At 35.7% G+C, this 25,665-nt stretch overlaps 1 protein-coding gene across 2 annotated transcripts in view; it reads left to right on the forward strand.

Moving 5' to 3' along the window:
- The window catches only part of smchd1 (structural maintenance of chromosomes flexible hinge domain containing 1), a 70,697-nt gene that overhangs the window by 36,628 nt on the left and 8,404 nt on the right, over positions 1 to 25,665 (forward strand). For both annotated transcript variants that reach the window (XM_056257838.1, XM_056257839.1), the window contains exons 19-43: positions 1,371 to 1,448; positions 1,628 to 1,747; positions 3,134 to 3,278; positions 6,250 to 6,343; positions 9,962 to 10,034; positions 10,123 to 10,262; positions 10,824 to 10,958; positions 13,721 to 13,954; positions 14,090 to 14,235; positions 14,335 to 14,420; positions 15,287 to 15,405; positions 16,762 to 16,923; positions 17,002 to 17,130; positions 17,504 to 17,583; positions 18,369 to 18,526; positions 18,609 to 18,724; positions 19,421 to 19,482; positions 19,752 to 19,839; positions 19,931 to 20,062; positions 22,539 to 22,685; positions 23,142 to 23,268; positions 23,582 to 23,701; positions 23,838 to 23,923; positions 24,058 to 24,180; positions 25,248 to 25,429. In XM_056257838.1, the coding sequence (XP_056113813.1) occupies positions 1,371 to 1,448; positions 1,628 to 1,747; positions 3,134 to 3,278; positions 6,250 to 6,343; positions 9,962 to 10,034; positions 10,123 to 10,262; positions 10,824 to 10,958; positions 13,721 to 13,954; positions 14,090 to 14,235; positions 14,335 to 14,420; positions 15,287 to 15,405; positions 16,762 to 16,923; positions 17,002 to 17,130; positions 17,504 to 17,583; positions 18,369 to 18,526; positions 18,609 to 18,724; positions 19,421 to 19,482; positions 19,752 to 19,839; positions 19,931 to 20,062; positions 22,539 to 22,685; positions 23,142 to 23,268; positions 23,582 to 23,701; positions 23,838 to 23,923; positions 24,058 to 24,180; positions 25,248 to 25,429 (3,082 nt within the window). The remainder of the gene's footprint in view (positions 1 to 1,370; positions 1,449 to 1,627; positions 1,748 to 3,133; positions 3,279 to 6,249; positions 6,344 to 9,961; positions 10,035 to 10,122; positions 10,263 to 10,823; positions 10,959 to 13,720; positions 13,955 to 14,089; positions 14,236 to 14,334; positions 14,421 to 15,286; positions 15,406 to 16,761; positions 16,924 to 17,001; positions 17,131 to 17,503; positions 17,584 to 18,368; positions 18,527 to 18,608; positions 18,725 to 19,420; positions 19,483 to 19,751; positions 19,840 to 19,930; positions 20,063 to 22,538; positions 22,686 to 23,141; positions 23,269 to 23,581; positions 23,702 to 23,837; positions 23,924 to 24,057; positions 24,181 to 25,247; positions 25,430 to 25,665) is intronic.

Raw genomic sequence — 25,665 nt, forward strand, 5'->3', positions numbered from 1 at the left:
AGCGGAGAATTCAAGCAGCCATTTCCCTCTGGGTCACGTGATATCTTATAGTGACGGTAATTTCTTAATTTTTGTCACAAGGTATGCAAAATCAAAAACGGAGTCAATGCATTTAATATTAAATGTGAGCCTCTTATGCATCCACTGAGAATAAAACTCTTGTATCATAGAAGTCATAAAACTTATGACATTCCAGGAAATCCCTTAAATCACTTCCAGCTTTCGCTGCTGCTGAATGAAAAACACATAGAAACATTTGGAATGAATAAACATGAAGACAATAAACACATGATTGTGACAATATATAGTTATATATATATATATATATATATATTTATGCACGACTGGCGTTATATAGTTAGTGGAACAAAAACATTATATTAATCTCATAAATTATGTTTTGACGCTGTCCTGCAGAATCTCGGTCCAACTTGCCTCAACACACCTGCCTGGAAGTTTCTAAGGCCATGTTTACACGGAAACGATCTGAAGAGAAAACGCAAAAGTGGCGTTTCGTTTTCACTTTTTATTCTGCGTTTAGACCAGCGTTATGGGGGGGAAATCTGCGTGCATATGGAGACGCAAAAGTGTTAGAAATGCGATGTAGTATGCACTCCAGGCGGCTAGGTGGCAATGTGAAGCACTGCCACACAACAACAACAACAAGTCCGTGCGCCTGCGTACAACCTTCCTTCTACTTCTCTCCCTAGTAGCGCGAAATTGAAAAGACTCTTGGACGTTTATCAGAGCTGCTAGGGCAACTTGAAGGTCCGACGTATGGAAATAATCCGACATGTTGGTTGTTATTTTCCTGTACTGGCGCATGCCTGTGACGTAAATGCGTACGCGACGAGAGCCGCCATGAGCAGATTTGCGTTTTTACCCGTTTAGACGGAAACGCGACGATGGAGCGTTTTTAAGATTTCCACTTTGGAGGGTGGTTTCACTTTTTTGCGTTTTTAAGCCCCAAAAACGCCGTCGCCGTGTAAACGAAAGGCACATCCGATAAAATATTATTACGTTTTCACCCGGAATCGTTTTCGTGTAAACAGGGCCTAAGTATGCCTAGTAAGATCTTGATCATCGGGTTCAGGTGTGTTTAATTGGTGTTGGAGCTAAACTCTGCAGGACAGTGGCCCTCCAGGAACAGGATTGGACACTCCTGTCAAAGTGTCATAGCGCACCTGCAGAATGCCGCTTAATTGATCACATAAAATAAATAAATCATTATTTTTTTTTTTTAAAGACTGCATCATTCTATTGCATGTAAAATCCAATGAAATGTAAATTGTTGTTATTCTTTTGTAATGTTCATGTAGAATATGCTACTGAAATACAGTGTTTTAATGGGCATCCTTTTCTTCCTTTAGCTCCTAAAGGAGATGTCGAGACTAACACTTACACTGGTGTGCATTCATCCAAATGGGAATACTGGTTCAAGACCATGGGTAAAAATCAGTGAATCATCATATGTTCAGTCACGTGACTTTTTCCACTCCTCTAAATTTATGACCATGTGCATGCTATTGTATTTTTACTTAGAAAGATTAATAAATATGACACCAAATGTATTCCTCATTGTCAGTTAATATTAGTTAATGCATTAAGGGAGTGTTTTCTCTTCCAGAGAATCTCAGTAAGCTTGGGATGTACACACTGCATCTGCAGACTATTCTTAATGACAACCAATCCGATGAATGGGCTGGAAAAAAACTACCCAATTACACCCTCAATTTCTCGATTAAAGGTAAAACACACATTGGCCCTGTTTACACTTGGTTTTAAGATCGGTCCCGGGTTATTAGAAGGATTATTTTTTTGTTGTTAGGAGAAATTTATATAAATTAAATTTTTCAGATTTTTTTTATCATGCTCATTATGAACTGTCTTTTTATGGAAAATAGCTGTTCTAAAAATATTTAATGGAAAAAAAAGTTCTTGATGTGATTACCGATTAATGAATTTTCATTTTTGATCATCATTTAAATAGCTAAATTATAAAATATTCTGTTATATGAGTGAAGCATGGTTATTGTAGTTAAAGGGATAGTTCGGCCAAAAATGATATTTAAACCATGCATTACTCACTCTCAAGCCGTTCGAGATGCATATGTCAATCTTGTTTCAGACGAACACATTTTCAGTTATTTTAGAAAATGTCTTAGACCCTTCAGTGGATATAATGTGAAGCAATGGGGTCCACCTCCTTCAAGTCCCAAAATGTGCATATATCCTTCACAAAAGTAATCCATCCGGCTCCAGGGGGATAAACGAAGGCCTTATGAGGGTAATCCGTGCGGTTTTGTCGTAAAAATATACATATTTAAAACTTTATAAATGAAAATATCTGACTTCCGGCAACGATCGACGCGCGTCCACGGGTGATGGAAGTCGGCATACGAGGTAGGACGTAGCGTCGTGACGTAGAACGAACGCGCCCGCGCAGCCAGAGAGCTATGCAGAGAGCAGAGCAAAACATCACCCGTGAACGCGCGTCGATCGTTGCCGGAAGTCAGATATTTTCATTTATAAAGTTTTAAATATGTATATTTTTACGACAAAACTGCACGGATTACCCTCATAAGGCCTTCGTTTATCCCCCTGGAGCCGGATGGATTACTTCTGTGACGGATATATGCACATTTTGGGACTTAAAGGAGGTGGACCCCATTGCTTCACATTATATCCACTGAAGGGTCTAAGACATTTTCTAAAATAACTGAAAATGTGTTCGTCTGAAACAAGATTGACATATGCATCTCGAACGGCTTGAGGGTGAGTAATGCATGGTTTAAATATCATTTTTGGCCGAACTATCCCTTTAACTACAACGTAAACACACTTTTGTTTCTAGTAATAAAATAAAAATAAACTTAAACTTATTTTTTTCAGTTAGTTATCAAGGAAACATTTCTCATTTTCATTTGAAGTTAATTTACTGAAATAAACTCAAACTGAAGGAATATTTTATATAAACTATCTAGACATTTAAAAAAAATATATATATTTTGAATGGTAATTACAATAGTATCCAAATTATAATTAAAATAACACTGGAATGAAGTAAAAATAATAATAATTCCGGTGAGATTCCATGTTAAATATTTGTCTCTTGTCTCTGTTTCTCCAACAGAAGGTGAAGCAGTATCTTTTAAGCTAAGCATTGTTTCTTCCCCTGTCCATGTGGGAGTTCCCTTCAGTATTCCTCTAGACTTTATGGATGAGTTTGAATATCCCACTCAGCCACCCTGTAACATTGAACCCCAGCTGGAATGTAGGTAGGTCAAAGTAGATGCACACATGCTAGAGTACATACTTTAGAAATGTCCTTGTAGCAATGTTCATAGTTCAGGGAAAGACGAGGCGGGAACTGACAAATGATCAATGGAACTTAAATTCACAAAATAATAGGTATGTAACGGTGATGATGATGTTTGATGCAAACATGCCAGCAAGGGTCACTCATACTTGAATAAAAAAGGAACTATCTTTTTTATAAATATACATACTGTATACATGCGTGTAAAGCCGGGTGCACACTGTGTGATTTATTATCCTCCTTTACAATTGTTGCTTGTCAGACTGTTCGGAAATGATCATCGCTGTAAGCCATGTCACACTGTAAGATCTCAGTTGTCATAAATGTTAGACTGTACGACAGTCAAGACCAGTGTTGGGGAAGTTACTTTTAAAAAGTAGTGTAACTCGTTACTCGTTACTTCTTTAAAAAAGTAATCCGTTACTTTACTTAGTTACCCCATATAGAAAGTAACTTTTTACGTTACTCGTTACTTTTACGTTACTTTTATGTTGCTTGACTTTGGGCAGAACCCAATATCTGTTCCTAAATGTGTAGGCCTACATAAAGTTCTACTATGCATAATGCCATATATAATGCCATAAATGCATAATGCATTTATCAAAAATTTTAATATTTATGAAGAAATGCCGGTTAATGGATAGGCATATGCATGGGCGGCGCTAGGGAGGGGCTAGAAAGAAAGCCCCCAAGAAAGACCAAAGCACCCCGTTAGCACCCCCAAAAATCATTAATTATATTCAGGCTGTATTCTATGGAAGTCCTGAACCGCATAGTGAAGAAAAAAAAAGAAAACTTATCTTGTTATTTAGACATAATAAGGGGACATTCTAATCTGCATTAAGCCAAATTAAGCGTTCTTATAATGGTTTTCTATGGGAGGAAAATGCTTAACGTGTAAGTAAACACATTGCGTCCATATTCTGGGCTCATCTGATTTTTTGTACATAGTATAGACTTTATAATGATTTTAGTATCATAATGATTAATAAATGCACGCACAATTATCCGTGAACTTGATAAATGTTGCAGATATGTTTTACTATGCACGTAAACAAATGCCTTTCAACTTATGTGTGCAAAATTCAGAATTAAATGAATGTGCAGCAATATACAAATAGAGAGTCTGTAGGCCTTCTATAGCCTACGTGTTGTAGCCATTAAATAAGCGCATTTAGTTTCATATTTGTTAAAATATTATAATGTTATTTTTTTCCATCTATGCTGATTATGAAAAGTGAACAGCGCGAGTAAGATGGACGCGCAATATATCGGGAGACATTGAGTCAATCAGACATGATTTTGACCACTTCATTAAGTTTTGTTTTGAAGAAAACCTTTCTTTAAAGCGAATTTCGTTTTGTATAAATTGTATCTTAATTTTAATCAATTTTTGTATCAACCAAATGCCTGCAAGTAAGAAGCAAATATAGGAGACAATATAATCATGGAAGCGCCGGCGTGGTCACTTGCATTGCACGTGAACTGGAGCATCTCATCATAAATTAACCGAAACTCAACGTATAGAATTTAAGCTTGAAATGTCTTTAAACGAAACAATTCAAAACGAAAAGAAATAGGCTACTCTCTGATTATGTAATCCATTATGTGCATTTCTCTCTGGGGCGTTCACTACGGAGATGGCGATCACGGTCAAATCTATCAAATGACGGAGATCACGGTCAAATCCCAGGGACAGATAATCTGTCCCTGGGGAAAGTAATGTTGCGCCGAATTGAAAAAGGAACTACATTTCGTTACCAAATTCTCAGTAGTAGCGCGTTACACTACTTTTTACCCGAAAAAGTAGTTACGTTACTGTTACACACAACACTGGTCAAGACGCGTTAATAACGGACGCACCAAGAAAACTTGTCCGGAGTTTTACATCATCAATCAATGACACGTACGTTCACAGTGAGCTGAATTACACGCGGGATAGAAATGGTGGCTACAAAGAAATCTCTAATGTTCATTTTGGTCACGGCTTGTCGTGAAAAACGAAGCCGATTTGACGGTCGTCTTAGGAGAAGCCACACTGCAGGACTGTGAGTCAAATCTTCTGACACTGCCAGAATTTCGTCGAAGATAAAATTTGATCGGAACGGTCATTAATCGTCTGTCTGTCTGAAAATAGGGCTGTGCGATATAGCAAAAAAAAAAGATCACAATATTATGTTTCATATCGTTTGGTATCAATAATTATTGACATTTTTTATAACCTTTTTTTTTTTTAAGGCAAACAACAAATTATATTAGTTTAAGCAGTCAAAAACAAAAATATCTTCTGTATGTCTTATATTAAGATAAAAAAAGTAAGTGTTAAAGAAACTCTTGAACTTAAATAAAATGTTACAAAATGTGTGCAATGTAAAAGTGTAAACGAGGTTTGAGGTAGATCAACACCTGTAAAAAGTAGGGGTGTAACGGTTCACAAAATTCACATCTTTTTCCCACATCTTGAAACTTTTAGTTTTATAAATGGGGGTGATCTTTGAATCTTTGAAGGATGAACAAATAATGTTTTGGTCATCACATTAAAAATAACATTTAAATATGATAATATTTGAGTTTTGAAGTGCTGTAAAAAGATGTGTGACGTACTTGAAAGCATTTTACTATTCCTGCCAAACTTCCATGGTTACAGTTAGTGTTACTACATTAAATCCATGGTGAATAAATACCGATACCGTTTTATCGCCCAGCCCTATGTGAACATGTCAAATTAACGTTTAAAGACTTTAGATTTTAGGATCAGAGGATTCTTTTAGAATTTGCTAAATTTGTCTCAGACAGCCAAATCGTGGCCAAAATCGCACAGTGTGCACCCAGCTTAAATGTGTGTTTGTAGGTGGCTACAGAGAATTTTTCTATCTTGAAATAGATTTCTGTGTTTCTTTTATGATGATAAAATGTCTCTTTCTCTTTAGTTCACTAAAGTTGAGTTATGAAGGGATCGCATTCGGGACCACTTCTGTCATCAAAAATGTGAGGGTCATGGGAAAGATCAGCCGTCAAAGCAAGGTTAGCATTGTTTTATATCATTTTATCATTCTGGGCAAAGTTTACTCTGTTAGAGATTCACAACCAATTCGGCACCGAAACATTGACTCAACCAATATTATCTGTTTGTATGAAGTGTTTTAGTTAAAGTGAGTTTGCTGATTTTCAGCCTGCATTGTAACATTTGCAATGTTGGTTGTATATGTTGTAATGTTGAGTAGCCTTTCTCTGAGTCCAGACTAGGGATGGGACGGTATGAAAATTTCATATCACGATTATAGTGACCAAAGTTATCACGATTATCAATATTATCACGGTTTTGTTAAAATGAGATGTAAATGTTCAAAAAGAACTGATGCTCACCCTGAAAACATTTGAAAATCAACAAACAAAAAAATACAATTAGCAAGCTAGCAGCTATGCACTTTTTTAAGCATAAACATTATATTAACATTAACATGGAGCCCTGAGAGTGAGAGGTATAAGTTTTCCTAGTGCAGATTTTAATGAACCCGTCATTAAACCCTATCATTAATAATGATAATAACACTTATGGATGTGTGTAAGTTATTATGACTGAATATTATTATTATTAATAAATAATAAATCACTTTCTCTCTCTCTCTCTCTCTCTCTCTCTCTCTCTCTCTCTCTCTCTCTCTCTCTCTCTCTCTCTCTCTCTCTCTCTCTCTCTCTCTCTCTCTCTCTCTCTCTCTCTCTCTCTCTCTCTCACACTCTCACACACACACACGCGCGCACGCACGCACACACACTTTAAATGAACAAAATATGTTGGTTGGGTCAGGGTGACTAAACTACTGGAATACTTATAATGACTGTTGTAAATAGCAACACACTACAGCGCACATCCATGTCTCGGATCACCGTGGACGCAATCTCTGGTTTCATTCAAATGTGTATGTCTTGCGTCTCAGTTTTGACTGTTTTGAAAATTAAATCAGAGTAATTTAGTATTAATACTACAACAATATTGTTGTAGTGATCACATTTACTTTACGATTGATTTGGACACTGTAACTTGTATAGTGCTAATGGATTTATAAACCGGCAAGATTTAAAAACATTAAGTTAATCACAATTCAATATTTCATGTCCCTTAAATTATTTCTGTGGTAAAAAATAAAAAAATAAAACTGTAATAAGTTTACTATGAATGAATACAATACATTATCCCTTAAATGTCACCCTTAATAGTTTGAATATGTTCGTTCGTCTTGGCTCAAATCTACTTGCTGTAAAACTTTTCTCTTCGCGGAAGCTTTGCAATAATTATAAGTGAGATAATGAAATAATTCATCTCCAATAAATTTTTTGTCTAATTATTTGCCCAAGTTAGTTGTGGTATTAAGGTAAAAATTAACTCAGTGGGTGGTTGTCACGTAACGTTAGATGACTTAGCAGATTTGACGTGTTTCCCCCTTTTGCAGCGACTTTCCTCTTGCAAGATTTGCAGACAGGATGCCCATCCTCGATTAAATTGCCCTCGGGACTCTTGTAATAGCCAAAATACGACCATACCTCCGATTTTGTCCTCTTGGATGGCTGAAAAATCTCCCGTGCGCTGTCACTGACTTCCGCCATGTCTTCTCGCGCAAAAAAACAACATTGCATCTGCGCGCCTGCTGAGTGCTCGCGCCTGCGTCAGACTGATTCTGGCTGGACAGGATTTACCGCGAGTTTTCAAAATCACGATAATCAAACACGGTTTTTATGATAATTAAATTTTAAACGATAATACTAACCGCCAGGACATTTTATCGTGGTTTATCGTGAAACCGGTAATCGTCCCATCCCTAGTCCAGACAGCTCGGTTCCAGCTGAACACTTTTATATTAGGCTGCTGTCACTGTCAAGTAGCCCAAGCCATAAGTGACTGTGTTTACGAGGATACTCGCCAAGACGTGACGTAGTTAACAGGGCTCGAATTTCGGCGCGGGTATTGCGCATAATTCTAATTATTCCCGCAGGTCTCCCATTTATAATGCGGGAAATTCCCGCAATCGTAATCCACACAGATTATAAAATCAAATCATTCTTTTAACAACTCTTTGCCAGACGCAATTTCACAAACAGCGTGAGTGTTCAGCGGTGCCGCGTCTTCTATTTCTTCTCTCAAAATGTGTTGTGCAAGGCAAGCATCAAGCGCTGCGGCGATATTACACACTCACGTTTAGGATTCGGGACATGACGGAATATTCACTTGCACAATCGGGCCAGCAGTGCATCGTGACTGAAGTTTACCATTTGCACGTCTTTTTAAGTCTTACCGGTTTAAACATTCAAGCGATTTTAAACTAATCAGTGCTCGTAGCCTACGCTCTCTGAGATGATTTTCTATTCGCACATTCATAGAAAATCCACCTCAAAAACAGCTGGCCAGTAACAAAAGTTATTTTTCGCGGATTATATTGCTTTAACACGCAAAATTGTGTCAATTTCGGTCTTCGTGAGTATACTCTAAACATAGTCGGTTTTGTCTTTAATAAGCATAAAGCGCTTATTAATTTGATTACTTTATTCAGTTTCTGTAGGTCTATGAATTACTAGTGTTAGGCCTATTCAAAAACTTTTCTCTTTATTTGTATCTTTATTCTATTGTATTTATTTGTGCTATTTTTTTTTTTTTTTAAATTTAATTAAACAATTTAAATCAAGCTTCCTTGCGTTGTGTAAATTCTTAACAACAATATTACCTCATTGTAAAATTGCAATGAGCGCAAACATTTAAGCAAGATAAATGTAATAAATTTGTTTGGAAAAAATGCCCCCCATGAGAATCATCTAACAGACTTGAGTCACAGCTAAAAATGGTAAAAAAGTACAAAGTAGTGGCATGTATGAAATGTACTGATGCGCCTTGGGGGAGAGCTTATGGAAAACCATATAAAAGAGAAGACAGACTCTATATTTGCTCTGCAGACTGGTCAAGAATGTATTTTATGTACATATATAATGAGTATATTATTGCTAAACAGATGCATGAAGAGGGTTTGGAGAACATCGTTGTGGTGAAATGTGTGGTCTTCTTTACAACGTTGCTCCCTAGCATTGTGTTAAACTAGAACAACTTGAGGTATATGTAGTCGGACCCACATTAAAAACAATTTTGACAGTATGCAAACCAGCTCTTCTGTGGAAGTTTCACAGTACAAATTCATCATATTAGTATGATTTCTGAAGGATCAATAGAGACTGCAGAGTTGGAGTAATGATACTGAAAATACAACTTGGCATCACAGGAGTAAATTACATGTAAATATTCAAATCGAAAACTTTGTTTAAATTGTAATATTTCACAGTATTACTGTTTTTATTGTATTTTTGATCAAATAAATGCAGCCTTCCCTTTCAAAAACATTCAAAAATCAATATGGGCTGCATAAAAGAATGTGATAGAAAACGATTTTACAGTAACACACCAGACTTTCTTTGCTTTAGTACTTTAAAAATGTTTTTTAGCCTCAAAACCCAGAGACTGAGAGGGTTTTATCACACAAAGATGATGGACAAGTGGAAAACCTCTTTAATAACAGTAATAATTTTTGCAGTGAGACTATAAGCACAGATCTTGGATTTGCATGTGATATTTGTGTGTTTGTGTATGTGTGTTGTTAACAGATTTACACAGTGAAGGTGCACATCCCAGGACTGAAGGAGAACAACCAGTCTCTTCAAATTCTTCTGCAACCCGGTATGACCGAAAACCCCCCCACAAAAACAGCAAGATAAAGAAGACCTGTAAATCAGAATGTAAAATCCAGATGAAATTTATCTTCCAGGCCCGCCCCACACTCTGGTAGTGTTTCCGGATGAAGGTGTGCTCTCTGTCGAGAATAGGACTCCAGCAATCCTAAAAGTGGAAGTTCACGATGAGTACCAAAATATCACCACTCATCCTAAACTCGTGGTCCGCTGCCAGGTAGAACTCATGAACAAACATAAAATAAATTATACTATCAAAGTAATAAAGACTCATGGTAATTATAGCTAAAAAATCTACCCCCCAACCCTAAACAAAAAAAAAAAGTGAAAGTGAAGTAGAAGAAGAGCAGTACTAGTGAGACATCAGCGATTTCAGAGGGAGGGGATCTGATGACATCCGGGGGCGTGTTTTGTAGTACTGCGGGATGCAGTCTGACACACTTGGAAAGTTCTGTGTCAGAAAGAAGAAAGTTCTAAAAAACAAGATCTCATAAAAGTACTGTTTTTCAATCATATCTGGAATTTTTGGGGCATTTGTATTCATTTTGGTGACATTTTGACACAATCCCCTTTAATTTCTGACTACTTTGGAACAAGATTGCATGAGTTTTTGAATCGAGATTGTGATATTTTAACGATAAATCAAGCAGCTTTAATGATTGTATAATTAAACTTTTCAAACAAATTTTTTATTAAATTGATTAAATTACATTGAATCAGAGTTAATTTGGCACAGGATTAAAGTTCATCTTCTGATTGGTGCAATGTGTGTTTGTAGTTGCTGGGAGCCCCTGATCTGCCCACGGATGTGGTGGACTGCAGTAACACTGGCTCTGGACTCATGCTGACCAAACCAATAATGCTGAAGACCATAAACACTGAACAAATCCTTACTGCTAAGTTCAACATTCCTGTAAGTTGCTGTACTACTGATACATTATGTGACCCTGAACCACAAAACCAGTCAGATGGGTCAATTTTTTTGAAATTGAGATTTATACATAATCTGAAACATGAATAAATAAGCTTTGCATTGATATATGGACTAGGGCCAGCCGCAACATAAATGATTGTGCGCTCACTCACAAAGATAATGTTCAATCAAATATACATTTATTTACAAAAATATAGTGAAAACCAGAAACAAAGGGGTTAAATTCAGGAGTGGACAAGGCCAAAATAATAAACAAAAATACCTAGTTTAGTACCCTCTAAATTCCCCCCCAAAAAAAAAATCACATTAAAAGAAAAATACAACGCAACTTCCCTAACTCCTTAAAGCTGCAGTCCGTAGCTTTTCCTCTTTGTCGCCATCTCTCTGTTCGAAATCTGTAACTGCAGTCATTCGCAGAATTATCATCTTTACATGGGTTGTAAATCGGCATGAAACAGTGCGGATGAACACAGTGCTTTGAGGCGAGTGCTGCTGTCAGTCACCGCGCTGTGTGGATACTGTCATACAGAATCACAGATTCACTTTTTGAAAGTTTGACCAACATAAGAATTTTCATAAGAAAATGTCTTCTGAACAAGTAAGTAACATCCATTTTTGTTCTGACCAACTAAGGGGGAAAAAGCATTCGACATGATAAGCTTCGTTAGATTTAATCAACGCGATTTACAGCAACCGTGCAAATTATAGCCTACTTTGTTCTCAAATTGTTCATGTTAACAACATCACATCAGCATTGCGTGACTAATGTTAAATTTAATGTGTTTTATGGTTACCTGTGTAGTTCAGAATTCATATTCTCCATAATAGCAAAACGAGAAAGGCACAACAAAGGAAACTCCATAACTGTGTGAATTAAGAAAACGTACTGTTACACGATTGAACTATTGAAATGTCTTAACTTACTTGTTCAGCAGAAAAAAGCCGTCTCTTCTTCCGTTTTGAACCCCTTCAAAACACGGAGTTCACGCACTTTTCAAAAGCCCCGCCGATGTTTAAATCATTGTGTTCGCATGAGATGGTTTCTTTCTCTTTCTCTAGCCACCTTAAATCCGAAGTATGAAGTATTTTGGGTTTTATAACTGCTGAATCTCCAGTTGACACTGATGATTGTTGTTTGGATCTTTCTGGATGCCATAAGTTTAATTATGTAAAGTGCTGCGAGAAAAGCCTATACATCTAAACATCTCGTCACGCGCAGTATAGCCGGCTAGCCGAAACTCCTTCTTTATGTGTACGGGTGTGACGTAATGACGCAAAGACATGCTCGAATTTCCCGCGGAAACCCACCAGTATCACTGGAATTAAAATCATTATTACAAGCTAACCGTTTTGATTCTAGCTATGGCAAGCAGATAGTTTTGACCACTGGCAGAATAAGTTTTTTTTAATATAATTATTTGGGATTATTTTTAACTTAAAAAAGCTACAGACTGCAGCTTTAACGCAAAACATAGAATAAACATAAATGCAAAAGAAAAGGGCATCAAACTCTTTACTTCCCCTAAATTGAGTATTTACTAATAATATTTACACGATATAACTGATGACCAAAGTTATTCAAAACAACCTAAGAGTTATAAATCGAATGAACAAAAGCAAGTTTCACAAAAGGCACACAATCACAGTGGAAATCAAGACAGAGTAAAACAAATGGCACGCATTCAGCCTCCATAGAGTGTTTGGGGTGGTCCTTTCAATGGAACCAAAATTAGACCAATCAGGACCAGACCAATCGAGATCTCTGCTGACTTAAGTGCAGGCCACACCTTCTCCTGCGACAGAAACACTCAAACACATAAACACATAATTCTAAAAGACATTAGCTGTAACAATCAAATTAAAAAAGCAAAGTACAAACAACAGTACAAATACAATAGAAAAAAAATATGAATGAAACAAACAGTGCTTTAAGTTTTATAAGTCTATAAATATTCAGCTTACTAAATATTTTAAACTCGGCATAGCCTGCACTGTAAGAATTAAGCTTGCTTTGAATCTTATTAAAGCTACTAAAGTCATTCACTTAATACCAGTGAGTGATTTTCTTATTTTCTTTTTGTTGAATTAACATTTAAGCACTAAGACGGCAGCAGGCTTATTAGGCCACTGCCACTTTAAGACCGAAAGCACAGATCCAATATACTGTTACACATCGTTTTTTCTCTCAGCTGTTTATGTTCAACTTAAGACATAACCGACTGGGTTTACGTGAATACTCACCAAGCTCTGCATTTTGACATCGCGCAACCGAAGCTCAAAATTCACTTTGCTTATCCATGTTCCACTTGCCCTTGAGGAACAGCGCAAGTACTCTTTTATGCATTTAATATTAAGCATGTCCCATTTTATGAAACTCACCTTACATGATTTTACTGATTTGCAGATTAAGTTTGGGCTTTAAAGGAGGAGCGGAACAGAGCACAATGTTCGTTTTATCTCGACTGTCATATTTTAATTAGTTGGAAGCTAAAATTGACTCTCATTTTCAATTAATCAAAGAGCTCTATTATAAACATCATGTGATAATGATGCTTGCCCCTTTTTGTGTCAGTTGAAAAAGAAATTTGACAATGTAAATTTTTTATTTTTTGGTGAATAGTGTATATTGTTCAAAATAAGTTTTCAATTAATTAGTTTGCTTACAGTAAAGTATATTAACTGTTTAATCAGCTTAAACCGTTTATCTTGATATCCACATGATTATATTTATGTGCACCTAGAACCATAAAACAGTGGCGTGTGTGGAACGTCAACTGCGCATCTTGCCCAGCACACAAATATCTCGTTTGGAGGTCTACAGACAGGAAGAAGGCTCTGATGATGTCATGGTGCTGCAAAATTCAGAGCGAATTGATTGGACAGCAGGAGACACACTGGGAAACCTGCGCTTCAGACTGTACGATGAGGGCAATAGACTGGTTCCTCTTCTGCCAAAACTTACCAGCAAGATTAAGGTTTGAGTTTGATTATATATGTGATTTTGTTTTTGTCTTTTGTTTCATTCAGACTGGAGACTGGATCTGTTTGCACTAACATACTATTGTACTCAGTAGTGTGTAGATGTTTGTGTCTTTGTGCTTGTCTTGCAGGTGAATTGGACCGCAATGTTAAACGCAGAAGAACTTTCTCAGGGAAAACTGCCAGATTTATGTGTTCCATCCCAAGCTCAGAGAGAGCATTACTACAGTGTGTCTTTCCACGACCACCACACGGTCAACATGTCTTTTTTAATTGTGTAAGCTACACTCATGTGCTGTTTATGTCTGTTTTTCATTATATACCTAAATATTCTTGCAGAAGCATATCTCTATACTGTATGTGTGTCTCTCCAAAGGCCTCGTCCAGATGAGCCTGAGCGTTTGCGGGTCAACCTCAGTGTGTCGTCTGTCAAAATGGGCGAAATTCTGTCAGGAAACATACGTAAGTACCATCTATAGGTTTTCGTCATTAATAATAATAATAATAATTTGATTTGTATTGACCACCGCAAGAACCTCCATCGCCTGGTAGAAAAATGTAATATAAAAGACTACTTTCAAAAACATCAACAAATCTTACTGACCTCAATCTTTTGAACGGTAGTGCAAGTTTGTCACACAAATCTATTGTATGACTTCAGGCAACTTGTGATATAGCACTCAAGTTGTATTGTCTACTGTTATGAAACTGTCCTGATACTTTTAGGTTGCTTTTGGGTTTTGCTAAAGCATCAGACTTGGTTAATTGTAATTGAATGGAGAAGAGTACATTCGTCAAAACTGCTTCTTCTATGATCCACAGATGAAAGAAATTCATGTGTTTGGAAAGACTTCTGCTTTACCCTTGTAAAAAAGAAGTAAACTTTAGCATACTTTAAAAAAAGAGTGCATATCACGGAAATAATATACTTCACATTCAGTTCACACTTAAGTATATTCTTAATTATAAAACTGTTAGTTCCAGTCCTTGATTCTGATTGGTCAATATGTCAATGATGTTTTCAGACACTTGATTGCATTTTAATTGCACTTAAATAAAAAAATATTATAGTTTAAATTTATATTTAATACATTAAGTTGAACTTTAGAGTGCTTTTTGACCCACTTAAGTAGTTAAATACATCTTTATATGTAATTTCATAATTCTATTGTCTTGTTTAATGGCGAATGTACTGACATAAAATAAAGTGTACTTTAATGTAATTTCTATTGAAACTAAATGTGTGTCGCTTAACAGACACTTCATGTGTAGATCACTCAGCAGTTTTGTGATTGTTAAAGAAGATTAAACTTATATTTCCCTCTCAGATGTAGAAGTGATTGATCAGTACGGGAATAAAACAGACTGTCTGAATGCTGAAAGTGTGAAGACTTTGAGTGTGTCTGCGGATGACCTGGATAAAGAAGCTCTGGCTGTAGAATGGCAGGTAAACACAACCACAGGCGCAAACAAATGGACATTTTTATTACAAAAAATTACATTAAAAAAAATCAGACTAGTTCAAATGCGAAATTGTTGTTTGTATGTGTAATACAGGGTTTGAAATTAGCACCAACCAAATGCGGGTACATTTTCTATTTGGCCAGTGAATTTCGTATAAGTCACTTTGCCTGATGTTTGTTTTATTACATCTTAATTATTTTAATAATTCTTATTTTTGAATTGTAAAATTGTATTAATTATTTGTATCCTGTGGCACAGAGCACCTCTGAGTTACGCCACGTACAGTAATGAAACTGTAAACACTTTGGCAGAGGTCACCTTTGTTTATAGTTTTAAAATTAATTATATATTTGACTTGTAGTTTAGTCATAGGAACTTCTATATGACATAAATTGTTCTTGATTTGCATTCTGCCAGCCAATCACTTTGTGTTCTACATGGCATGAGATGATATATTTTTTAAATTGTTTTATGCATTTATTTGATTGCCACCATTTGTGACAATAAATTTGAATTAGAAATGTAGAAAAAAACAAAACCGACAACAGAATTTTGGAAAAAAAATGAAACATTACATGCATTATTGTAAAAAATAAATAAAAAAAAATTGTTAAAGTTTTATGAACTCAATTGATTATACATGATTTTTGATGATTAAAATTGAGTTAAATCATTAAAACAGAATCCAGTAATATTAAAACGGAAAACACTGAAGTTGGGGGAAAAAATAAAACTCAATTTATGAAATTTATTTTTTGTAACATTTTTTATGCATTAATCCAGAATAAACAAAGTCCCTTTCAAGGAAAGTCTGTTCACTCGGCGGCCTTATTTGCAACTCCTCCGGGCAGCTATTTCAGGCGTCCAAGACCAAGTCCTCTATTTGAATAGAGGAATCCTGAAATTTGAAAAAATGTTTGCTGAACTAATAACAATATTTCAAATCAGCAACCGAATCTGTCCCATAAATGTTGTTTCTTATACTCAGGTAGGGTTAAAAAGCTTAATTTTCAGGCTGGAGCAGCCAATGTGCACGTGCAGTCCTAAACACAAGTCTCAAAACACTGACTGTTTCTATAGCAACCGGAAGCTTCTAACGGCAACTGCAGTGACCAGTCGGCGATTGGCTCTTTTATTTAGAAGGCGAGACTTATTCCTCCATGTTGTCTGCTGCACTTTTTCCCATGTATAAGTAATATGAGTGCACTGTCTTTCTATGTATGAAGTCTTTAAAAATCAAAACAAACAAACTGATTTTTCTTGCAAAAAATGTGTCTTTTATTATTTTATTTTAGCATTTAGTGTTTTCATCTTATTTATTTGTATGCCTTTTTTTCAGGCCAGTACTGGGAAATTGATTGTATGCGGTGTCCGGTACATGAAAGGATCTCTTGGCCCAAAAGAGTTGTGCTTTAAGTATCAGGACATGAAGGAATGTGTACGAATTGAAGTTACTGCGGGACATCCGACAAAGATAATTCTACTGGAGAAGCCAGAGATAGTATGTCACACATTTGAAACGCAATAAAATAAATTCATGGGTCATGATATTTATATAATATAAAACTTGTCTCTTTAGCCTTTCCAGGTCATGAATGGCCATGGCTTGGACACACCATTGGTCATGCAGCTGTGTGATAAATGGGGAAATCCTTCACCAGATCAGCGGGTTGAGATTGTGATGAAGACTCTGTACTCAGAGTTAAAGGTACAGTTGAGAGGAAGGGAGTCTGGTGGATTTGTGTTGACAAACATTTATTTTTGAATGTTCTTAGAAAGTACTTTTGATGTGTCTGATCACTGAAACCTGTGATTTCCTAATTGCATGAATGTGAAACATAAAATGACCCTCACTTTCTCATTTTTGGACCTATGGTCTGTCTATTTGCATTTCTGCATCATGGATTCACATGAAAGAAATGAATCAAAACAAAAGTTCCTACAGAGTAGGACCTGAAAATCTAAACTGTTAGTTTGTATCTTAACATAAGCGCTCATTCCCTACTGATCAACTTGGATGTAATGCAATTAAAGTGTTTAGGTGATACAATTTTTGAATCATTTTTATTTTTCTCTTTTAGATAAAGTCCTCAGTGACGTCTCAGCCTGTAGATTCCGAAGGAAAAGCTTGCTTCATATTAGAAAGTATAAGTGGTCCAAAGTAAGTACATATTTAGCTCTATGAATTGTACTTTACACATTTCTACAGCTTCTAACTGATCAACATGATGATAACCTGAAAAGCCAGTTCAACACATTTACTGAACACAAGCAACTTTTTCTTTATTATTTTTTTAAATCATGAGTATTAAATATCCATCAGGCTTTTGAGGAACATTTGTTTTATCTCTTAATCATTGCATTGCATTGGATTATCTGTTTTAAATATAAAAGAGTTTTGATCATAAAGCTAAGCATTTGAATATATTACGAAGGCATTATTGGGAGATATAGAATGGGAACTGATATTTATGCAAGTAGTCTGCTATACTAATCTCAATGCTATACTGATCTCACTGATTTTCATTACAAACTATAAGGATTTCGTCTTACTTTTTGCCCATATAAATATCAGTATCTGCACCAAATTGCATAGTTTTGTTCAATTTGGGCCAAGTTTTTTTCCTATGAGTATGAGCTCCCTATTCACCTATATCAGTGGTTCGACTTTTGGGTTGCGACCCACCGGTTGAGAAACATTGTACTCAAAATATTGTACTCTATGAGCCATAAAAGCCTGATTTATCAAAACTCTACAAAAAAAAAAAAACACTTGCAAACTTTGCTTTGTTTTTTTAACAGTTTGTCTAAAGGCTATATAAACTATTCCATTTTATTTATTTATTTTGACATGCTATTTTAAATACTGCAAATGCTAAAAAACAAACAAACACTGTTGTCCTTCTCTCTTTCACTGTCTCTTTCTCACTCTTTTTCTTTTATTAGAGGGGAGCATCATTTGGAATTCATGGGATGTTTTGGCAGGAAAGGTATTCCAGGCCCAGTAATACGACTAAATGTGATTCCTGATCCCAACAAACCGGTTGAACTCTGGATTGAATATGACAGCACTGCCACCTTATGTGCAGGAGATATCTTTCCGGGTGTGTGTGGATGAACAGTAAAGCCTATATTGTAAAATTAGTAAAGAGTACTATGTGAATCACATTTTTCTACTGTCTGAAGTGTTTACAGTGGTTGTGATGCCTGAAGAGGGTGGGCCAGTAAGAAACATCTGCCCAGCAAACCTATCGATGCTGCTCTGGAAAGGCATAGCATCAGGGTCCAGTCCACCCGCTGCAGTGAGTGACTCTGTTTTGTCTTTATTTTGACACTTTACTGAAACTATAAGGGTGAAATTTCAACAAAAAAATATTATTCAATAACAATATATTTATTCATTAACAATATTTTTCATAACCCTCCAACGCTTTTTGAAAATTGGTCACACCTTGGCTGCTTGCGGTTTTTGACCAGGACATTAAGTTTGTAACTTTTTTGTTGCTTAATAAAATGTTATTGAAGTAATAACCATAAAATTATGCACTTTTAGGTAGGGCTGGGCAATATGACCAAAATCTCACATCCCGATATATATATATACGATATATATCACTATATAGTACCTTTTCTGTAAGTTCAATCAATTAATAGTTTATATAAACCTGAACCTGTAAATTTTGACAGGAACATAACCAGAAACGGAAACAAAATCAAATTTAATCATTGTGAACAGAAACGCTTATTTGAAATGGCCATCTTAATTTTAATCAATACTGATATGGATTCTTAAATCTCAAGATCTATCTTTTAGTTAACGTTACTAAACATTGGTAGCATGCCTGCCATCCAATAATCTCAATAAGCTTTGTTACTTTTAATATGAAGTCTCAACTTTAAATTTAGTTGGTTTTATCAACAAATTCAAACAGACTAAATTGTAATAGCATGCAGGAGAATGCATAATAAGAAATGAGATTTTTTTTGTTTTAACTTAGGCCTCTGCTCTGAAGTGTAGTAAACGCAAGGACACCGAAAAGGATGAGTGCTTCTGCTTCAGGTAATATATACAACTGAGCACATTACATCTCATTAAAAGCCTGAAATAAGAACTTCAAAGTATTGTTTGTCTTTATTTCTTAAAAACATTGAAACAGGTTTGTTTTTAATCGTTAGTGATAATATTTGAAAAACCTTTAGATAGACAGACGTGATGGATGGATGGATGATTGGAGATATATAGATGATAGGTAGATAGATAGATAGATAGTGTATACAAAATTGTAATGTACATAATTTTTTGTGTGTTTTTATTTCCATCTTTTTCAGGGATAAGCAGATTCCAGACCTTGCAGGAAAGTATGTCGTCCAATTTGTTTTGGCTTTGGACAAAACCAAACATCTGTGGAGCAAACAGGTGGGAACATACAATTTATTTCATCCAGTTTGTTGTAAACGCTACTTTACTGTTTCTTGCTGTAGGATACTCATTTGTGTTTCTATCTTAGATTGAACTAAACGTTGTTCCCAATAAAGCAACGAAATTAGCCCCTGAGACTCCACCTTCAACTCCTGTTGTCTCCAATAGTAACATTCGGGCCAATCGCACACTGGTGGACAGCTTGAATCTAAAGATCATGGTGAGTTTCAGTCTTTTCTAGAGCTAGTGTTTGCATGTGTTAACAGATGATGTTGAACTTCATGTGATGCCTAACATCACCTATTGCCTGTAGGAACCCAAAGCCCCTTGTTCCTTATTGCTTTCAAATCAAATGCAAATCTGAAAATAGTGACCTCTTAATGTGTTATGATTTTTTTGTCATTTTTACTTTATTACTCCTTCTGAGCATTCATGCTATGCATTTTTTTCTGTATTCTCAAATAATAACAATTAGAACCAAATTAATTAGTGATGTCCCGAGCTGATCTCAAGGATCAATGTCAAGGCCGATTAAGTTTTTTTAATTAATTATTACTTATCACCTTTTTCTGTAATTAATCGATTGCTTACGAAATTTATGCAAACGATTGATTGCACCTAACATTAAAGCTTTAATGTATTTTATATTTTCTCTATTAAATGGATTTTTAGCCATTCAACATTCCAGTATAATTGACAGCTATCAATTTTAACCTTTAATAGGCTTTAAAAAGTATAACATTGTAATAAATTACCCATTTAGCTGTGCCTTTTTTGCTCAGGGCTCAACTGTAAGTCAGATTTTTACCTGCCCTGATAAAATATTAATGACACAGACAGCAGCAGGTTTTTTAGGCTGCTGTGACTTTAAGACCTGACGCACAAGACACGCATCCCATTTAGGGCTGCACAATATTAGAAATAACTGACATTACGATATAGGAACTAGCCACCAGGGTGGTTCATCGAGCACTAATGGTTCCCCTAGGAATGTTTTCCTGGTTGCATTTGCACCTCTAGTAGGAACTCTGAAGTGACGTAAGCCACGCTTGTTGTTGTGACTTTTATTTTGACAGCACAGCGGACATTTATTTTGACAGCCCTGAGAATGCCAGAGGCTGAGCAAACAGTGCTAGCATTCTCCGTGTTCATTACTTTACGATCTGTCTAAAATGTAATGTTATTAGATAGAACTGTTATACATAGAAAGTAGACAGTATATGAAAAGGTATTAGCGTATGCTGTGTGGTTGCTAGCTATTGCCATATGGCCACAATTTCATCAGATGATTTGAATAGCTGTTTGTAAAGAATCAATCATTCTAGGATGATTGAGGTAATTTTGTAGCGGAGTGCATCTGTATAGAAAATAATAAACAAATTACAAGCATAGATGATAATAATAAACTGAGCAATTTCAAGAGGGTCCTTGCACCATCGGTGCTCGGGCCCTAATAAATACAATAGCACAAAATATACAAATGAAATACGCAGTGCTTTATGTTTTGCAGGTAAATCTAACAGTATTCAGGTACAAAAAATTTAATAATCAAATGTAAAATAACATACCGGTAGCATAGTCTTCACTGTATACTGTAATAATCAATACAATTATCTTTGTTAACGCTACAAAAGTCATTTTCTCTTTTGTTGTTTGATTAACATTGGTGACACAAACAGCTGTGGGTATATTAGGCTGCTGTCACTTTTAAGACGAATGCATGGAATATAATCCGTTTTCTTTCTCAGTGTTTACAACACATAACAGACTGTGTTTATGAGGATACTCGCCGAGATGGGACTTTTGATTTAATTTTGCATGCAAATGAAGATAAAAAGAAAAATAATTCTGTGTTCACGTGCTGTGTGCGCACACAAAACCTCATGCGAGTTCCAGTCTTCTTGCACTCGATGTTTAAACTGATACTAAAAAAGCATGCAAATGATAAACTGTAACTCTATGATGATTAAATTTTGCAATTAATCCGCAAATCACATGCCTTCCGAACCGGGGGGCTGCTGGCCCGTATGGATCAACTACGATCCCTATACTTGACATCTCACACCCTGCAATGTGATTATCGCGTACATCGCAATATTAATGCTAAAACTATATGTCGTGCAGCGCTAATCTTATTTTCTCTTTACTCTTTACGTTCATTTAACACGCTTTAACTCATTTAAGTCTGTGCTTACAAGGATAGGATACTCGACAAAGCGGGAATTTTGACATAATTTTGTATGTTTTTGTTTTTGAGAACTGAATGTGGCGCTGCCGTGTTATCTGATGCATCTGATGCTTGTGCTTACCTTTCGGGTGTTTGTTCACAGAGAGCTGCTTCACAGACAATACTCCAGTACAGATTTGAGTTGTTATTTTTTTTGCGTCTTATCGCACTCAACTGGTTTAAGAGCACTTTACTCTGTAGTAATATATTGGAATTAGTCTGATAAATGCCCCTTTTTTACGTTACCCTCAAGAATCTCTCTACACATCCCTGTATACATTGGATTGATAACTTTTTTGTACTTGAAGTGTGCACCAAGCACTAGTAAAAAATAGTGGACTGGAACTATGTATTGGCAGATACTCAGTATTCAATGACTCGGATCGGATAGGGGCACAAAAACCTTGATCGGGACATCCCTAAAATGTGCAACAGGCCTACAATTGTGTGTTTTCTTCTTACTTTGCAGGACCAATATGATAACGCTGCTGGTGAAGGTATAGATGGAAAAGTGGTGGTTACAGTTAAAGGCACTGGAGACATGGTGGTTCCTTTGTTTGAGAATGGAGAAAAAAGTTTGTCATGCAGCCTTACTAACGGGGAGACTCTCATTACGGTGAGTGTTTAGTGTATATACTGTATTGAATTAGCTTTTTTATACAATTTTTTTTTTTTTTTTTTAGTTCATTTCCAGGGCAATATTTCATATGTTTGTTCTATGTTTTGTTCTATGTATGTTTTTTTATCCAAAATGTATTTTATTTTTCATTTTATTTCAGCTTTATTTTAATGAACTAAAACATTTGAAAGGTTTAGTTTTCATTAACCTTGTATCAATGGTGATAAATTCACCTTGATTTTACTTGATTTGAGGAAAAAGAAATATATGTGGTTAATTTTTGTTCAAAACGTTTCGAAATACCGAATTTATTATTGTGATTCTATTGTAACATTTGATTTTTAAATCCAGCTGGACAGATAAAGTCTTTTAATTTTTATTTTGCATGTTATAGCTCACATCCTGTTCACTGGTCATTGTTGGTAAATGTGTGTTATTGTTTGTGTTTTGTAGAATTTGGTTCTTTTGGAGAACAGTCCTGGTCAGGATGGAGCTGAGTACATTCTCCAGTTCCATCCCGAGTTTCAGCGGACTAGCGTTACCATCACTCCATACAGCCTGCCTTTCAGATTCTGCAATGGTTAGTCAGCAGACAAGGAGCCCAATATTCGTTACATTACTAATGAGTATGACAGTTAAGAGCTAGACATTATAATTGTAATATTGCTGTGTATTGTGAAAAGCGGTGTACAAATAAATTGGACTTGACTTGAATTTCATACCAATGAGATTTTACTGTGTGCGGTGCTACCCATTATGATGTGAAGTCTTGTTGGAACTTGGAGTGATTGGATTTACGAATTGAACACCTATAAATGCCACCATAAAGTCACAATTTTGGGAAACTACAACTGTTAAATTCTTACTACAAAATATATTTTGATATATTCCAGATGCAGAATATCAGGAAGTCATTTCAAATCTCAGTAAGAAGAAAGATCGTCTTTCCAAAACCGTTTTGATGTACCGGGACATCTTTGAGACCAATGAACAACTGAAAGCTGAACTTGAGTGTAGGCACTTCATTCATTCATTTATGTATTAATGCATGTATTTATTAATTTATGCATTAATTAATTCATTTTATTCATTAATTAATTTAGGATCAAGATCATGTGTGAGTCTTATATATTTTTTTTTTTTCTACAGGTCAGGTGCGAGATGCATCCCACAAACTAAATGAGCTTAAACCAGAGCTCATAAAAAGTGGCTTCGACATATCAGAACTAACCTCTGTGAGTCTGAACATGCACACACATGAACACTAACATAAATACTGTTTCATTGTTGTTTGGTCTGTGTAGAAGCATGCATTTTATTCCAATCATCATAGATGCTTGTTTGTCTTTTTGTTTACGTATCTGTCTAGGTATCAGCAATAAAGGATTTAATAAATGTCAAGAAAGCAATTTTGATCAAGATGGAGAATCAACCTAGACGGAAATGTAGCATTCTTGACCCTTTCAAAGGCAGTACGCACGTTCTGGGAAAGGTGTGTGTTTGATTTTTGTATCATGTGATCCCATCACAAGTGCACATCCAGGAGTCAGCAGGGTGAAATGAGTCTTGGAAAAGTTTCATGCTTATTGAAACAGCAACACTGGCCTGTTAACATATGTTATGCATAATTATAACATATAATTTTAAATTACAACATACTAAGTCGTCACTGCATCCCTGACATAAAAAGTTGAAATAAGACATGAGTCATAATTATGACAAAACGTCAAACTATATGTAAATCATTAGACCTCCGGCATAAGTCACAAGTTAGTTTTTCTAAAGGTAGGAAAAAAGCTATTTGATTCAACCACATATTAACAGAAGGGACATGGGGAGTGGAACACAACAGAAGTATACATTTTCTCGCTAAGTAGGTCCTCTGAACAATTTTATGTATCTCTTTCCTGTACACCTTGATCATGTCACAGCTCCAGAACATATGCATCACAGTACCAATATTAGACTTACATTTAACACAATTGGGAAACATTAGGAAAAAATCTTATGGAGACAAACCGGTGTTAAAGTCCTGTAAATTAACCTTTTTTTTTTTTTTTTTTTTTTTTTTTTGCTTGTGACTCGATATTGAAAATGCTACCATTTCTAAGTATATATGAAGATACATATTCATGAAGATACATTAAACTCCCCTTAAATCATACCTTGATAGCACATAAATATTTCTGCCCAATTTTTTTCCTCTTGTGATTGTCATCCTCTGCTTTTCCGCTGCAGAATGAAGCAGTTGTGAGTGTATAACACGTCGAGCCGTTACTTTTAGCTAATAAAAGAAAAATACTTCAATTTTCTGATGTTAGTTTTTGACTTGTTGGTGCATTTTACAGCCCTTCATCAACACACAGCCCACCTCAGGTTTTAATAAAATCACAAAATCGTAAAAAACAGAAGAATATTATCTGTGACTATATTCTAAATTCACCCCTGCCCAAGCCTAAATCTGGCCCCGGACATTCATTCAAAAAAGTTGAGAACCACTGGATCAACCTGTCAAAGACATTTTAGTTTATGTGATGATGTTTGTGTAATGATTTGTAGGTAGCTCATCTGGCACAGGTGGAGGATGATGATGCAGCGAAGGTGATCTCTTGGCATATGCTTGGTGACATGGACTGTGTGGTTACTGAAACAACATCTGCTGCCAAGAAAATCTATGATGATACACAAGGACGACAACAAGTCTTACCCCTCGAGACCGTCTCCTGGAGACCAAATGACAGGTACACTTGCATACATTCTCTAATATCCAAATATTTCCAGATACTTAGTGTTTTTTAGTAGGGCTGAGAAGGAATTTTAGTGCACCGACAAAAGTAATGATTATGAATGTGTTGGAAGGCGCTATGGAGCTGAAAAGAGAGTAGACGTGTTTAAGAGAGGCTCCACAAAATAACCCTTTTTTTTTCTCGTTAATACTACACTTTTTTTTTTAGATAAAAATGAATGTGTTGGAAAA

Source organism: Rhinichthys klamathensis, unplaced genomic scaffold (assembly GCF_029890125.1).
Source record: "Rhinichthys klamathensis goyatoka isolate OS25496 unplaced genomic scaffold, OSU_Roscu_1.1 h1tg000145l_1, whole genome shotgun sequence".
NCBI lineage: Eukaryota > Metazoa > Chordata > Actinopteri > Cypriniformes > Leuciscidae > Rhinichthys > Rhinichthys klamathensis.